The sequence below is a fragment of the Somniosus microcephalus genome, chromosome 19, assembly GCF_052327205.1.
Source record: "Somniosus microcephalus isolate GS21.2 chromosome 19, FLI_Smic_1.0, whole genome shotgun sequence".
Lineage (NCBI taxonomy): Eukaryota > Metazoa > Chordata > Chondrichthyes > Squaliformes > Somniosidae > Somniosus > Somniosus microcephalus.
Genome location: NC_141005.1, coordinates 44582122 through 44598655, shown reverse-complemented (window position 1 = coordinate 44598655; position 16534 = coordinate 44582122). Strand labels below are relative to the sequence as shown.

Genomic DNA, 16534 nt, shown 5'->3' with positions numbered 1-16534 from the left:
TCACTAATAAATCCAATAGGGAATTCAGGAGACACTTCTTTACCCAGAGAGTGGTTAGAATGTGAAACTTGCTACCACAAGGAGTAGCTGAGGCGAATAGCCTAAATACATTTAAGGGGAAGCTGGATAAACACTTGGGGGGGGGGAAGGAATCGAAGGATATGTTGATAGGGTGACATGAAGTAGGGTGGGAGGAGGCTCGTCTGGAGTATAAACACCGGCATGGACCTGTTGCGCTGAATGGCCTGTTTCTGTGCTGTAACTACTGTGTAAATATGTAAAAAAAAAAAAAAAATGGCTTCTGGCTTTTAAAGTGTTGTTATTTAAAATGGCCTGATTTTCAGGATATTTCTATTTTTCACTCTTTTCCCCCCTAAAGTAAGCTGCAATACATGTCAATAGGAGTTCTGTAATAGCTGAGAGTTTGCAGAATATTTTCATCAATAATTTGGTTGTCATCTGCTGTGCAAGCTAACATTTCTGAGGCAAATTTCTGCATTGTGGAATTAATTTCCAAAGCTGTATACAGCTTATCAGATAACACATCCATGTGAAGTAGTTGATTTTAGATTGGTACAAATACAAAGATCAATTTCCTGGCATGGATTCTCGCTTGACTTGAATGCAGAGATCAGCTTGCCCAATTTGCTCCACTCCTGATTTTCCACTCTTTTTAAATTAATGGCCAAATAATTGGGCAACAATTCAGCTGTACTGATCTAGAACTTGCAATACATGTCGATCTAGCCCACCCAGGATTTTTTTCTGGTTTGTTTCCAAGATGTGCGCGATGCTGACAAGGGTGCATTTATTGCCCATCCCTACTTGCTGTGCGAGGACTGTGATGGGTCTTCTCCCTGAAGTCCTTGTCTTGATCTGCTCCCACAATGGGTGTTGGTAGACAATTCTAGGAATCTGACCCAGCAACAATTGAGAAACAGAGGGATACATGTCCAAATCAAGATGGTGTGTGACTTTGAAATTATGGTGTTCTCACAATATTATTGCTCTTAGTGGTAGAGGTTGCAGGAGAGAGAGGTGCTGTCACTGTAACTTCAATAATTTGCTGCATTGCATCTTGTAGATTGTACGTACTACAGCCACAATGCTCCAGTGGTAGAGGGGATAGATATTGAGTCCATTGGCAGAGGCATTGATCAAGCGCGCTGCTCTGTCCTGGGTGGTGTCGAGTATTTTGAGTGTCGTAACAGCTGCACTTATCCAGAAGAGTAGTGATTATTTCATCACACTCTTGACTTGAGCCTTTGTAGAAGGCGGAGAGGCTTTAAGAGGTCAGAAGGTGAGCCACTTGTCGTAGAGAACCTAGCCTCTACCTTGGTCTTGTAGCCTAGGTGTTGATATGGCTAGTTTAGATCAGTTCAACGTCTGGTCAGTGGTGACACCTAAAATATTGATGATGGTGTCATTGAAGGGGAGATGGCTGGGCTTTTGCTGACACTTGTGTAGTTACCTACCACTTCTCACTCCAGGGCTGGATGTTATCCAGGTCCTACTGTAGGTTGGAATGGACTGCTTTTAATATCAGAGAATGCAACTGAACACTGTGGATTAGTCAGCGAACAGCATTACTCCTGATCTTATGATGGAAGGAAGGTCATTATTGAGGCAGCTGAAGATGGCTGGATGGAGATAGCTTTCGCGAAGAATTCCTGCAGTGATGTTCAGAGGCTGTGATGACTGGCCTCCAACAATCACAACCATCTTCCTTTGCATCAAGCATGACTCCAGTCACTGAAGGATTTTATTTTTGACTCCATTAACTTCAGCTTGCTAGGGCTCTTTCGTGCCATACTCGGTAAAATGCTGCCTTTATGTCGAGGAAAGCTAATCTCGCCTCTCCTGACATTCAGCTCTTGTGTATGTGTCTGGACCAGATCAAAGCTGTGATGAGATCCTTAGCAGAGTGGTTCTAGTGGAACCAAACTGAGTGCCGATGAATAGGTTATTAGTGAGAAGGTATTGTATGATGGCACTATTGACGATTCCTTCCATCTCTTTACTGATAATTGCGAGGAGGCTGATTGGATGGTAATTAGATGGGTTAGATTTACACAGTATTTTGTGGATAGGACATAGGAAATCTTCCATGTTCTGTATAGGCCAGTGTCGTAGCTGTACTAGAACAGCTGCTACACTCACTCCTCCTCATGAAGGCCTGTCCTAAATGTTCCAACTCTGCTACCTCCCTTGCAGTAGTTTTAAGAGTGGCCCCACTGCTGCCACTTCCCTGGCTCTATTTTCCTTTCCCCACCCCAACAATGCTCTCCTAGTTCCATGCCTACTTAACAATAGACACTGCACTTCAAAGTAATGCATTGTATATGGAGTGCTTAGAGATGTGAAAAGGAACTATATAAATGCAGTTCTATCTTTTGTGTCTAAATTGGAGGCATATTGGGGTGCTACTGCAGACTTAGTTGGTAAGTTTAAATGGGTGGACAGCCTCCGGACCATTGGATTAGCCGATCTAGAGTGTTGCAGCTACCTTTTATAAAGATTAAAGCAGATAAACAGTTGGAACATCAGCTTGACTGTCCTAAAGCTGACCGAGGCTATGTGCCATCTTAAAACTCAGGCTGTCCCCTGTAACCTCCTGCTGTCCCCTGATTCAGACACAAGCAATGCTCCCTGGCCTTCAAAAAAAATACCAACATAGTAAAAGTACTTCGTTCTGAGGTCCTCCTGTGCTCCCTTCCCATCTAGCTTTGTATCTCCAACCCCATTGCAATCCAGGTCTTCATTCTCAGTCCCTCTGTCTACCTCAGTTTCTCATCAGTAAAAAGCAAATACCGCAGATGTTGAAAATTTGAAATAAAAACAGGAAATGGTGGAATATTCAGCAGGTCAAGAGCATTTGTGGACAGAGAAACATAGGGTTAATGTTTCAGATTGATAACCTTTCGTTAGAACTGTCTCACCAGCACGTTTTGCAGTGGTTCCCAGACTTGCCAGGACTAGTCAGTGACTTCTGGTCTACTACAATATCAACAAAAGGATCACACAATCAGAATACAAGGCTGCTGTTGTGGAACCCCAACCATCAACTCCCTCCAGACTTTGAGCCTTGCTCCCTCCCAGCCCAGGCTCGAAATCCATGTTTCTCTTGCACCCATGCATGCTACAGGATAAACCCCACTTCCCTGCCCCACCTTCGAATCCATCAGCATGCCCTTCCCTTTTAAAAATGTAAAGATACAAATTCAGTAAAAGATGCATGCAGACAACCAGAAGCATACAGAGGAGAAAGGAGGCAAATGAAAGAACCAACTTGCAGAAACAAAAAGAGTCTGAGGCAAATTGAGAGGGAGAGAAACAACAATAAAAGAGAAAGCGGTGCAGGGAATAACGCAATCAGAGTGGAGCAAAAACAGACCGGCAGTAACAGGAAGAGAGACATAAGGCTGTAATTTGTGACCCCTACGGGTGCGCATTAAGTACGCACGCGCCCGTAAGGGCCATGCAAGTTCTGGGTTTAGGCATGCGCTGACGGATCCTCCGCATCCCTGGGAAAAGGGCATCCGCGGGCGGAGGTTCTGCCCAGAGAATGCCCGTGAAATTCTTACACCTGGTTAAAAACAAGCGTACGGCCTGCTTTTACCAGCGTAAGACTTTTAAAGAACAGAAAAATAAAAATTTTTCAATAATTTATACATTAAAAAACCTGTGAAATAAGGTAAGTTTATTTTTAGCCCCTTTAAAATATATAAATTTATATTTTTCAAAACATTGAATTTTTGTTTTAAATATTTAATTAAATGCCATTTTGATTAATTTTAAATATTTGATTTTTTTATTTATTTGAAGTGTATGTGTATTTTTGGGGATATTCCCATTCATACTTATGAGGCATCCCTCTGTGGGAAGCCTCCGACCGCAAATTCAAGGCCATAATATTTATTTCTAGTTTCTCCGAGTATTTCAACTGGAGAGCAACAGGTTTGTTATGTGTTCTACCTGTTTTGATTTTGAGAGTTGGGTACAACTGTATTGTGTGCATCACCAAAATTTGGAGACTCCTGATTACTCTCCAGTTTCCATCATCCACAGATGGGGGGGGGGGGTGTTGTGGGGGGAAGAGCTACATTTATTTATGTTAGATAATTGATAATCCACTCTGAAATCAAATTTTATAGAAAACTTTTATTTCATGAATCAGATTAATGAAGACAGATTACCAATTGTCTTCTCTGTGTGATGCTGGTTTAGGGATGGCTTAATAGGTGGCTGCAATAGCTTTGTGGGTCCAAGTCACTCTTCCTTGATCGGATGATGGCAGAAAAAATAAACTGAGGTAAGTGCATGAACAAAATTTACTTCAGAAATAATAGTCATGAAATGAATTTTTGAGCTGGAAATTTACAAATATTCTTTGACTAGGATATTAGAACTATGTGGAAATCAGGCCAAGAAGGCATCATCAAGTATGAAGTTACACTCTCAACCAAAAAGCATAATTACATAGAACATCTGGAAGATAAAAACATCTGGATGATAAACTGTACATTCATTTATTTTAAATAAATTATGACTTTAATCTTGCAGGCCATTTCATTTGTGCGAGTTGATTGTATTTAAATAATGTCAAGATCCAATTTATACAATATTTTAAAGTAATTTACTTTTGCCTTTACTTTATCTATCATTGGGGTATCTCCAAGTGAAGTTGCATAATTAATTTTATTTTAATGTGAATTTTCAGATTTGATCTTGAGTGAGACAAGTACAGAGAAGTGATACTGAGGAATAGTACATAACGTATAACAGTGAAATTGACATGGTGAGTTGGTTACTAGTTTTGTAATCATGTTTATATGGTGCAGTCTGTTACGCTCAGTACATTTTCTTTGAATTGGTCTTCATCCTTTTCAAACTTTCTATTCCATGAACAGTTCCTCAGAAATGTTGAACATAATACATACCTCCACAAGACTGCTATGTGATGCCATCCTATATAACCCCCACCCAAAAACTGCAGTTTTAACACTTTGCTTTGCACTGGAACTGTTTTTCTTTTTTTTGTATACAAGATGAAAACCCAAATGTCTTAGATTTTTAAACAGACCAACCAGACAGTTTTTCAAAAGCTTTGCTCCAGCTTATTTTCCTCCTCTTCATTCCACCCCCCGCCAACCCGGCCCACTCCCTGCATTTCTAACACCCACCAGCAAGTACTGCTGCTGGCTTCTCTTTCTCGCTCCACCTTCCCCAAATGTTGTGGCTTTTCTCTCTCTCTCTCTCTCTCTCTCCCCCTCCAGCCACCCACCCCAGTGCACACTGGTGCTCCTGCTGCAATCGATGACATGGTACCATGTGAGTAACCTTTCCTGTCCACAGTCTAGAACACCATCAATCATGGCAGGAGTTGGGACTAACACTTGGGGTAGGAATCTGGTCCATGAATGAGGGGCCCCAGAATGCTTGATGTACACATTAAAGACAATAACTAAATCAGCTTTGAATGCTGAGAATCTCCTCAGCAATACATTTTTTTTAAAGAAACTGTTAGAATTTTTAAATACATTTCTATGGGTAAAATAGTGGCCTTGCCAATGAAGCAATTAATAGTTAACAAAATGTTAGGATAGTGGAATGTAAATCAAGTAAGGCTGTATAGTGCACTTGTCATGCCACACTTGGGAATAATATGAAAGGCTGGTCACCAGTCAAAAGGATGCATAAACATTGGAGAAGGTGCAGAGAACAAGAATAATGATTCAAAGTCTGAGGATTGAGTATGAGGAATGTTTTATTTTTTTTTAAAGAAATGTCAACCTCTACAGCCTAGAGAGAGAAGACCGTAAAGGAGAACCTTTACTGAAGTATATAAAATATTGATTGGCTTAGATAAAGTACATTCTGACTTTTTAAAATAAGACAGGATGATGGGACTGTGGTAAACCACTGTTATACCTGTCTGTGTGTATTCCACTAGGTACAGGTCTGGACATGCCTCGGCTGACTCCTCCCACTATTCCAGGTATATAAGTGACTACCTCCCAGTCCCTTAGTATTCTGGACGGGTCGACCACTCGAGACTAGACCTTCATTCTTTAGTTAATAAAAGCCTGGTTGTTACTCGCTTAACCTCAGTCTTTTGAGTAATTGATGGCGCATCAATTTTATTAACTAAATTTTTTATAATGGAGAAGATCCTCACACCAGCATGCCTGGACCTGGACAGTCGGGAAGCGGACGCTTCCATCAAGTTTGCTCACTGGCTCATGTGCTTCGAGGCATTCCTGACTGCCTCCACTGCGGTCGTAACGGATGCGAACAAACTGTCTGTCCTGATCTCCAAGGTGAACCACCGAGTGTACTCAGTCATCCGGGATGCGACCTCGTACACAGCCGCCCTCCAGCTCCTCAAGACCCAGTACACGCGCCCTGTGAACGAAGTTTACGCCAGGCACCTCCTGGGGAGTCGACTGAGGAATACCTCCAAGCACTGTCCATGCTTGGCCGGGCCTGTGGGTGTAAGGCGGTAACGCCCACTAAGTACACGGAGGAACTGATCCGGGATGCCTTCGTAGCGGGCCACAGGTCCAACTACACCCGACAGCGACTGCTGGAGCAGAGTGACCTCACCCTCGACAAAGCCTCCGAAATCGCACTAATGCTGGATGCAGCCTACTGGGGCATGGATGCCTACTCCTCTGCACCGTGGACGCCGCGGGGAACGACAACCTGGGACACGGTAGGACAGCCCCATAGCACCGTGCCACCCCAGCCACGGCCCAACCACCGCAGCAGTGTCCCAAAGCCAGACAGCAGTATCCCAAGGCCAGAAATGCTACTTCTGTGGCCAGGCCAAACACCCCAGAGCGCGCTGCCCGGCGAAGAATGCGACCTGCTCGGGCTGCGGGAAAAAGGGACACTACGCTAGCGTCTGCAAGGCCAAAGCCACCCCGAACGCCAGCAGCGCTGCGTGTGGGCCGTGCGAGCCGCCATCTTGGGCCCCCAACAGCGCCGCGTGTGGGCCGTGCGGACCTCCATCTTGGGCCTCCCCAGCCATGTGCGAACCGCCGCAGCAGCAGCCATCTTGGACGACTCCAGCCACATGGGAATCATGGACGCCGCCATCTTGGACACCAGCCGGGACACAGCAGGCCGCCAACCCCCCCCCCCCCCCCCCATCTGATACCCGCAGCGACACACCGACCCCTACGCTGGCCTCTGTTACGCTGGACCAAACGAGACCGCACCAACTAGCTCGGTCCAAAATGGACGTTAAGGTAAACGGCCATGCAATAAACTGCCTTTTTGACTCCGGGAGCACAGAGAGCTTCATCCACCCTGACACGGTGCGGCGTTGCTCTCTCCCAGTCCTGCCTGCGCACCAGCGGATTTCTATGGCCGCCGAGTCCCAGTCAGCGGACATTGGCGGCTACTGCGTGGTGACACTAGTAGTAGACGGGACTGTGTTCAATAATTTTAAACTCCTGGTCCTGCCCCAACTTTGCGCTGCTGTTCTACTGGGGTTGGATTTCCAGTGCCACCTCAAAAGCGTTACGATGGCGTACGGTGGCCCCCTCCCCCCACTCACAGTCCGCAGCCAGCAGCCTCCAAATTGCCCGCCGCGCACCAGATGCAACCTCTCCACACTCCGAGTCCCACCCCCCCCCACTGTTTGCTAACCTCACCCCCGACTGTAAGCCCATCGCCACAAAGAGCAGGCGATACAGTGCTAGGGACAGGGTTTTCATCAAAACCGAAGTGGAGCGGCTCCTGAAGGAGGGGATTATTGAGGGCAGCTCCAGCCCCTGGTGAGCCCAGGTTGTGGTCGTTAAGACCGGCGAGAAACAACGCCTGGTCATCGACTACAGCCAAACAATAAACCGCTACACCCTGCTGGACGCCTACCCACTCCCCCGCATAGCTGACATGGTCAACCAGATCGCGCAGTACCGCGTCTTTTCGTCCATTGACCTGAAATCAGCGTACCACCAGCTCCCCATCCGCCCCGAAGACCGCCAGTATACTGCTTTTGAGGCAAACGGCCGCCTCTATCACTTCCTTAGGGTTCCCTTTGGCGTTACCAACGGGGTCTCCGTCTTCCAAAGGGAGATGGACCGGATGGTCGATCAAAACGCGCTGCAGGCCACTTTCCCTTACCTAGACAATGTGACCATCTGCGGCCATGACTTGCAGGACCATGACGCAAACCTCGAGAAATTCCTCCGCACCGCCCAACTCCTGAACCTGACATATAACAAGGAGAAGTGCATATTCCGCACAGACCGCCTCGCCATCCTTGGCTGTGTTGTGGAACACGGGGTCATCGGCCCCGACCCGGACCGGATGCGTCCCCTTATGGAACTCCCACTGCCTAAAAGCTCTGAAGAGGTGCCTAGGGTTTTTTTTCCTACTACGCCCAGTGGGTCCCCTACTATGCAGACAAAGCCCGTCCGCTGATCAAATCCACCTCTTTTCCCCTGATGGCAGAGGCCCGCTCGGCCTTCCACCGTATCAAGGAGGACATTGCCAAAGCCACCATGCACGCAGTGGATGAATCCATCCCCTTCCAGGTGGAAAGCGATGCGTCCGACTTCGCTCTGGCCGCCACCCTTAATCAGGCGGGGAGACCTGTGGCATTCTTCTCACGAACCCTCCAGGGCCCGGAGACCAGACACTCCGCGGTCGAGAAGGAGGCCCAGGCTATTGTGGAGGCTGTGCGTCACTGGAGGCACTACCTGGCCGGAAAACGATTTACCCTGCTCACTGACCAGCGTTCAGTTGCTTTTATGTTCAACAACAAGCAGAGGGGCAAAATCAAAAATGACAAGATCTTGAGGTGGAGAATCGAACTTTCCACCTACAATTACGAGATCTTGTACCGGCCTGGGAAGCTCAATGAACCCCCAGATGCCCTATCGTGTGGCACCTGCGCCAGCGCGCAGATCGATAGGCTGAGGGCCCTCCACAATGACCTCTGCCACCCGGGGGTCACCAGGTTCTTCCACTTCATCAAGGCCCGCAACCTGCCTTACTCCATTGAGGAGGTCAGGACCATGACCAAGAACTGGCAAGTCTGCACTGAGTGCAAACCGCACTTTTATAGACCAGACAGAGCCCACCTGATAAAAGCCACTCGCCCTTTCGAACGCCTGAGCGTCGATTTTAAAGGGCCTCTCCCCTCCTCCGACCGCAATGTGTACTTCCTCAACATCATTGACGAGTACTCCCGTTTCCCGTTCGCTATCCCCTGCCCGGACATGACCAGTGCCACGGTCATTAAATGTCTGAACAGCCTCTTCACCCTGTTCGGTTTCCCCAGCTATATCCATAGCGACCGGGGCTCATCGTTTATGAGCGACGAACTCAGCCAGTACCTGCTCGCTAGGGGTATAGCCACAAGCAGGACCACCAGTTACAACCCCCGGGGGAACGGACAGGTGGAAAGAGAGAATGCAACAGTTTGGAAGGCCGCCCTACTAGCCTTAAAGTCTAGGGGCCTTCCGACCTCCCGCTGGCAGGAGGTGCTCCCCGATGCGCTCCACTCGATTCGGTCACTGCTCTGCACTGCCACCAATGCCACCCCTCACGAGAAAATGTTTGTCTTCCGAAGGAAGTCCACATCGGGGACAGCGTTACCGCCATGGCTGACGTCCCCAGGGCCGGTACGACTGAGAAGACACGTGAGGACCAATAAAATGGACCCCCTGGTCGAGAGGGTCGACCTCCTCCACGCCAACCCCCAGTACACTTACATTGCATACCCGGACGGGCGGGAGGACACAGTCTCCATACGAGACCTCGCACCCTCGGGGACCGCTGTAACCCACTACCCATTACCACCCCCCCCCCCCCCACGACACCCTCAGGGACCGCTGTAACCCACTACCCATTACCACCCCCCCCCCCACGACCCGACATCCAACCACAGCAGCCGGCTCGCCTTGGACCGTCACCCACGAGGACTACACTCCAGTGCCCCAGCCTACACGGGACGCGACGCTGGAAGCTCCACCACCCCTGCCGTCGCCACGTCGATCACAGCGGCAGACAAGACCTCCGGAGATACTCCAATACACGAACTTTTAAATACACTTCACCCCGCCGGACTCATTTTTAAACAAGGGGTGAATGTGGTAAACCACTGTTATACCTGTCTGTATGTGTATGTGTATTCCACTAGGTACAGGTCTGGACATGCCTCGGCTGACTCCTCCCACTATTCCAGGTATATAAGTGACTACCTCCCAGTCCCTTAGTATTCTGGACGGGTCGCCCACTCGAGACGACCTTCATTCTTTAGTTAATAAAAGCCTGGTTGTTACTCGCTTAACCTCAGTCTTTTGAGTAATTGATGGCGCATCAGGGACAAGAGATCATTCATGTAAATACTGAAAAATAAATTTAGATCACGTTCTTCATGTGACTGGTGGATCAATGTCTGGAATAATTTGCCAGGCAGGATATTGCAGAGACACAATTTAGGCAGTTCAAAACTCAGATGGAATGCTAGGCTGGCAGAGTTAGAATACTGGAAGGATTAGCTTTGGTGGGCCTTGGCCTTTCTTGTGTTAAGCATACAGAACACCTATTTCATCATGCTGTCTCAGTGGAGAGTGTATTGTTGAGTTCCCTTTTCAATTTCCTCTGATGCAAGTTCAGTTGGTGACAAAAGGTGAGGAAATCATATGGGGCCAATTAGTTGCTGCAGAGTCATTTTGAAATTATAAAACGGTATTTGATTTATCTGAATTGCTTTAATCATAGGTACCTGTTTATTGACTTTCTCAGACATTTTCATTCTAGAATATAATTACATAAATGCAGAGCTACAACTATTCCAGAGGTTCAATTAACCTTGGCAGTAAACATCTGCCACTGTTGTGGTATTGAAATTAGTTAATATACCCTATTATTCTTCCCCTTCCCCTGGAGTTCCTCTTGGTGTGTTGAAGTAAATTAAGTGGTCACATTAACCATAATTCTCAGAACTGAAATCCCTAACAATGCAGCTTCCTTGGTTGTTACCTAAGAAACTATTTTGCAGAATAGGGAACTCATTCGTGCAGGCTAAAGTGAAATGCTTGCCTTTTGAGAAACAGATTAATAGATACAGGTTTATTACAATTTAAACTGGATACCCAATTTGTTCTCTAAAAGTGCATCTACTGAATTGTACAATAACAAGATAGAAACCCAGAAATTGCCCACTCTTCATTTAAGCATCCTTTACACTGTGTAGATTGATTGAATCTCGGGAATCCAGATAGTCAGTGCCACAAATATCCTCCTACTTCCATGTCCTATAAAGCTCCAGGATCCGCACCATAGCTCCAGTTCATTTTTCCTGTCAAAAGATCGTGTTCACTGCTCCTAGTGTCAGACTTCTCTTCAAGGTTGGGACAAAGACTTCAGTCTCTCCAAGTATTTTGCATTCCTCTAATTTCCCAACCCCAACCCCCTCCTCTTCCCTTCTGGGACCCAATTTCATTGTGTGCTTTTCAGTCTATTTCAGAAGTCTGTGTGGATGTAGAAGATCCATTCTATTTTCAAAAGGCATTCAATAAGATGCCACACAAAAGGTTTTTACACAAGATAAGGGTTGGATGGTTCACTTATTTGAATTTTGCTGTAGTCAATAATATAAACTGTTTTGTAGCACACAAGCGAGCACCTTATTCTTATTTTTGTGAACTGCTATTTGAGAATTGTTAAATTCACAATTCACATCCTATTGGTAATTGAGGGTCAAACTGACCTTAACCTCATTGTTCCTTTACCACTGTCTCAGGCACATCATAATTATGGGAATACATTTTTAATGGAAAATTTTTTCTTGTTTTAAAAAAAAAAAAAACCAAAGCTTGGCTCTACAACTGGTGTAGAAATGGCCCTCTTGAGTTTTCTGAACTAAATGGTGTAATTTCTTTCTCAGCATATCAATCGAATTGTGGCATAATTACACCATCGTGCACTGGAAACTTATTTAAATGATGGCATGAATATTTCATGGCAAACTACATCATAGTGCTGAATAGTATGGAATTATCTCTTGCGTCAGTACTGGTGCCAGCACAATAGTGCAAATAAAATTTAGCTTTGCATTGCTTATGTAAACAAATACATCTTGTGTAGCTTATACAAAGTTACCTATACTTTTAATTCCGTAGTGAAAGTAGAACTTTTGCCATGAAGTCATATATTTAGAACAATACCAGTTTATGTTTTGTATGCAGAGGTTGAGAAAATTGGGCATCAAACTATTCCTAGTTAAATATTTAACCATCCATGTTTTAATTGCTGTGCATGTGCAAAGGGTCAAATAGTTTTCTCTTTGTAAATTTATTCTATAAGCTAAATTTTTAATTGTTAAATTTATCTTTTGATGTTTGCAATTGAAGTACAGTCAGACACCTCTTGAGGAAGGTAGATTTCTTTTGTCAGCAGAGAAAGCTTCACCCCTAGTTTTGGAAGTGCCAAGCAGGGAGGAAACAAGGCCCAGAATTGAAAATTTCCTCTGTTACTACCTTTTCATTGGCACCCCAGCAACGACTCAAGGTCACTGACTGCCTGGTGCAGTCAAGTTTGGCAGTTGGGGAATCGCCCTTGATATTTTGCACACTTATGGCTCCTCATATTAACTGATAGCTGACTGAGACTGAAAGGAGAGGAAATTCCTTGAATTTGTTGGGGTTCCCCTAGATTCAGAGCAGTAACTTTTTTTTAAAGAAACTTGGAAGATGTCTTCTGCAGAAACACATCGTCTTAATGTATGAAAATTTCTGATCTCCCAGGTCTTGGCGAACGTTTCTGTAAGCCAGCTATTGTAAACTATTTGGCTTCAAATTAGCACCCAGGGTTTTAATAAAGTGCCTGTCTGTAGTTCCAGGTTTCCTTTGACTGTAGCTGCTTCATATCCAGCTTTAGCTAGATGATTAGCTCATCTTAGTCCCCATTCAAGACATTGCTTTGTGCAGTTGAATAGGTTCTAAGCTCATTTACAGAGCTAGAGTTTCTCAGTAGCAACTTTAACAAAAGACAGAGCAGGATATGCCCATCATAGGTCACTGGTTTCAGACAACCTTGGGTGTAATCTCATGGCCTCTACCCTGTAAAACTCTCTCACATTTTCTTTCCTAAGCAGGAGAGAAAATTCAAATTTAATGCTATTTGCAGATCCTGGGGCTAATGCTGGATACAAAACTCTTTAGGGAACCATTGTAACTGAACCTTTTTTCACATTGGTCCTTGAAGTACACTTGGTTCTAAGAAGTTAGAATAGGCATTAAGTAATAATCTTCAGACAGACGATGATTAATTTGTAGTCCATCACGGTCTTTCACTGGTTAATGACGTTTCTCTCACAGAATGGGGTGCCCATCTAAAATGGTGAAGGACCCATGGTGTGTGGGCCTAAATCCGTGTGTCATTTTATGTAAATGAACTTGTCCTTTAGAGCTAGCCACGTTGTTTGTTGTTTTACAACGAACAAACCTGCAGGAATTATATGGAATAGAGGATTAAGAAGTTTGTACTCACATTCACCACTTGGTGAGTTTCTGGTCTTGTTTGGAAAGGAGAGTACTGAGTAAAGGAAGGCAGTACCTTACAGAAGGGGTGTCTTCCAACAGCACCTAGTAACCAGAAGGAATGATTTTGGAAAAAGCTTGTGATCGGATAGCCCGTCTTTGTAGATGGGAAATGGTAATGGTACTCTCTAGTAAAAGAGGACTGGAGATCCTGCACAGCATAGTCACATCGCTGTTGATACCATCTGAATACCAATATCTGTAATATTCAGCAGAAAGCAATAAAATAATATATGAACAGTAATTCAGCAATGAAAGGATTAATTTAGTATCTTAAGGCAAATTGTCTTGGGGAAACGCCAATTGTTAATGTTGACATCCATCATAAATTAAGTTTGCCAGAATGAATACTTTCTAAATCCTGTGTGTTCTGGCAAACCTGCTGGTGTCGGAAGGATGTCTGCATTTGAATAATAAATAAGACCCTACAAGATAGGTAATCTTTACGTCTTCATAATACAGAAGGAGAGGCCATCGTAAATTGACTGGAAAAACATAAAATGTACTCTTTGGCTAAAAAGGAAACCAATCCTCCTTTCAGGATGAAGAAGGACAACAAAGTTTGGAATGTATCCAGGCCAATCAGATCTTTCCCAGAAAGCAGCTAATTAGAGAAGAAGAAAACCTCCAGGTACAGAAGAAAAATGTGGATTTATTTGGAAGAATTGTAGACTTTCAGCCACTTTTCTATTTACAAATGAGGTATTCTGATCAGTTCCATGGTAAGTGATGATCTGCTTACCCAGCCTCCATTTATCACTATCAAGTGTCCAAATCATGTGTTCCAAAATGATAGAGATAAACCCCAGACTCATCTTAATGTTTGGTGTTTGATCTCCTATTGGTACTGATTTGGATGGATGTTTAAAAAAAAATTCAAGACCTGCATTTGTATAGCGCCTTTCCCAACCTCAGGACGTCCCAAAGCACTTTACAGCCAATTAAGTACTTCTGAAATGTGTCACTTTTGAAACGCAGCAGCCAATTTGCGCACAGCAAGGTCCCACATGCAGCAATATGATAATGACCAGATAATCTGTTTTAGTGATGTTGATTGATGGATATTGGTTAGGACACTGGTGAGAACTCCCTCACCCTCACCCTTGCTCTTCTTTGAAATAGTTCAATGGGATCTTTTACGTCCACCTGAGTGGGCAGACGGGGGCTCGGTTTAACTTCTCATCCAAAAGACGGCACCTCCGACAGTGCAGCTCTCTTTCAATGCTGCACTGTAGTGTTGGCCTAGATTTTGTGTTCAAGTCTCTGGCGTGGGGCTTGAACCCACAACGTTCTGACTCGGAGGCGAGAGTGCTACCACTGAGCCACAGCTGACACATCAGGATCCATACTGGCAGGAGTTTCACGAACTAGAATCATCCCTATACTGACTCTTTTTCGCCCTCCCCTTCATGATTAAGGCTGCTTTTGTTATGTGGAAATCCCTGAAGTCAGGGGTACCCGTGAAATCTATCAATGAATGTTAGTGTTTTATGTAGATTTTAGGAGGTATTGTTGAATTTCACTGGGTCCCCCTGACTTCACACAAGTTCAAGGACTCCACACAGCATAGGCAACCTGTGATTAACTTGCAGGCCTGCTTGTGGCTGATGCATGCTACCCTCTGTTTCTTTTAGCAGTTATTCATTCAAAAAAGTTTAAATACATTTTATTTTTTTATGCACGGAAATACAATCTGTAGCTATGCAACAGGTGACCTGCACATGTACAAAACAAGTTTATTTTTAAATGCCCGTGTAGGAGTCATGTATTTGATGGCTGAGCCAAGATTATAACAGCAAATTTCAGTTTAACTAGGTGCACTATCAGCTTGTAGAATTTTGCTTATTTATGACTATGCTGCATAATAATTGATTCCCAATTACTCAACATTTTAGGTTCCTTTTCCTGAACTTCATGGAGAAAGTACAGAATACATAGGACGTGCGGAGGATGCAGTTATTGCTTTGTCTAACTACAGATTGCACATCAAATTTAAAGAAACTGTTGTTAATGTAAGTGTTGAAAGAATTTTTGAATAATCAACAGCTGACCAAGTGTGAATTTTTTTAAATTGGATTTAGATTTTTGAATCTGGTACAGGTTATAAAATTAGTTTTCTGTGGTGGGTAGATAGTGCAAATAATAAACCAGTTTGAGTTTTTCACAAGAACATCTATATTATAAAGGGCTGTGTATGTGTGAGAGCAAGATGAATAAATGCTGCATCTGTTGTTTTTGCAGTGATCAAGAGGCAAATGCATGGGAGGTTTGAGTGTGCTCTACAATAGGATTGTCCAACCTTTGCGAGCAACAGGCACAAAAAATAAGTGGGATGTGTCTGAGTAAATCACATTTGAATCGGGCATACTCATGATTAAAGGCTACATCCAATTTCCAATCTGTTTTGCACATCCTGAAATCTTGGACCATGCCATCTACCTCATTTTTGCTTCTGTTCCTGTTTTTTTCCTCTTGCTCTCTTTCGTGCCCCTCTTCCCCAACGCTCTCTTCCACCCCACGCTCTTTCAACAACTTCTCCTGTCTTGGTGGGAACACAGCGGATTGACACCGTCCTCCTCCTATCAGGAGCACTGTACTCCTCCTTCAGGCAGGACCTGTACAATTGTGGATTCCTGAGGGTGGTGCTGCTGGGAGTGGGAGGTGAGTGTCTCCCCACAGTTGTTCTGCTTAGAAAGCTGGCAATGCTTTTTTTAAATCTTTCATTTCTATGTCCCCCCTCCCCCCCGCCCCCCCGACGAAAGATCAGATGATTCTGTCAGCAAGATTTTCAGAGGTAAGTGATTTTGATTAAAAGCACTCCTCTGCTGTTGCTGATCCGTGGCTCTGTACAGGAGGGGCCAGTTAAGAGGCGCTTCACAGCCTGGATAAAATTGAGAAGGAGCAGAATTTGGCCAGAGGGTTGGGCATTTCTGCTCTACAGGATTCTGTAAATGTTGTAACTCAGCTACACA

General features: G+C 44.7%; 1 protein-coding gene across 16 annotated transcripts in view; it reads left to right on the top strand.

Annotated features, from left to right (window-relative positions):
• Positions 1 to 16534, top strand: part of mtmr3 (myotubularin related protein 3) — a 128453-nt gene that overhangs the window by 39676 nt on the left and 72243 nt on the right. For 12 of the 16 annotated variants that reach the window (XR_015072327.1, XM_085961698.1, XM_085961701.1 and 9 more), the window contains 4 exons: positions 4228 to 4312; positions 4721 to 4798; positions 14104 to 14193; positions 15458 to 15574. Coding sequence is in view for 15 of the 16 variants with exons in the window: in XM_085961698.1 (XP_085817824.1) it covers positions 4796 to 4798; positions 14104 to 14193; positions 15458 to 15574 (210 nt within the window). In the remaining variant the exon portion in view is untranslated. The other 4 variants (XM_085961704.1, XM_085961703.1, XM_085961702.1 and 1 more) reach the window with 3 other exon arrangements.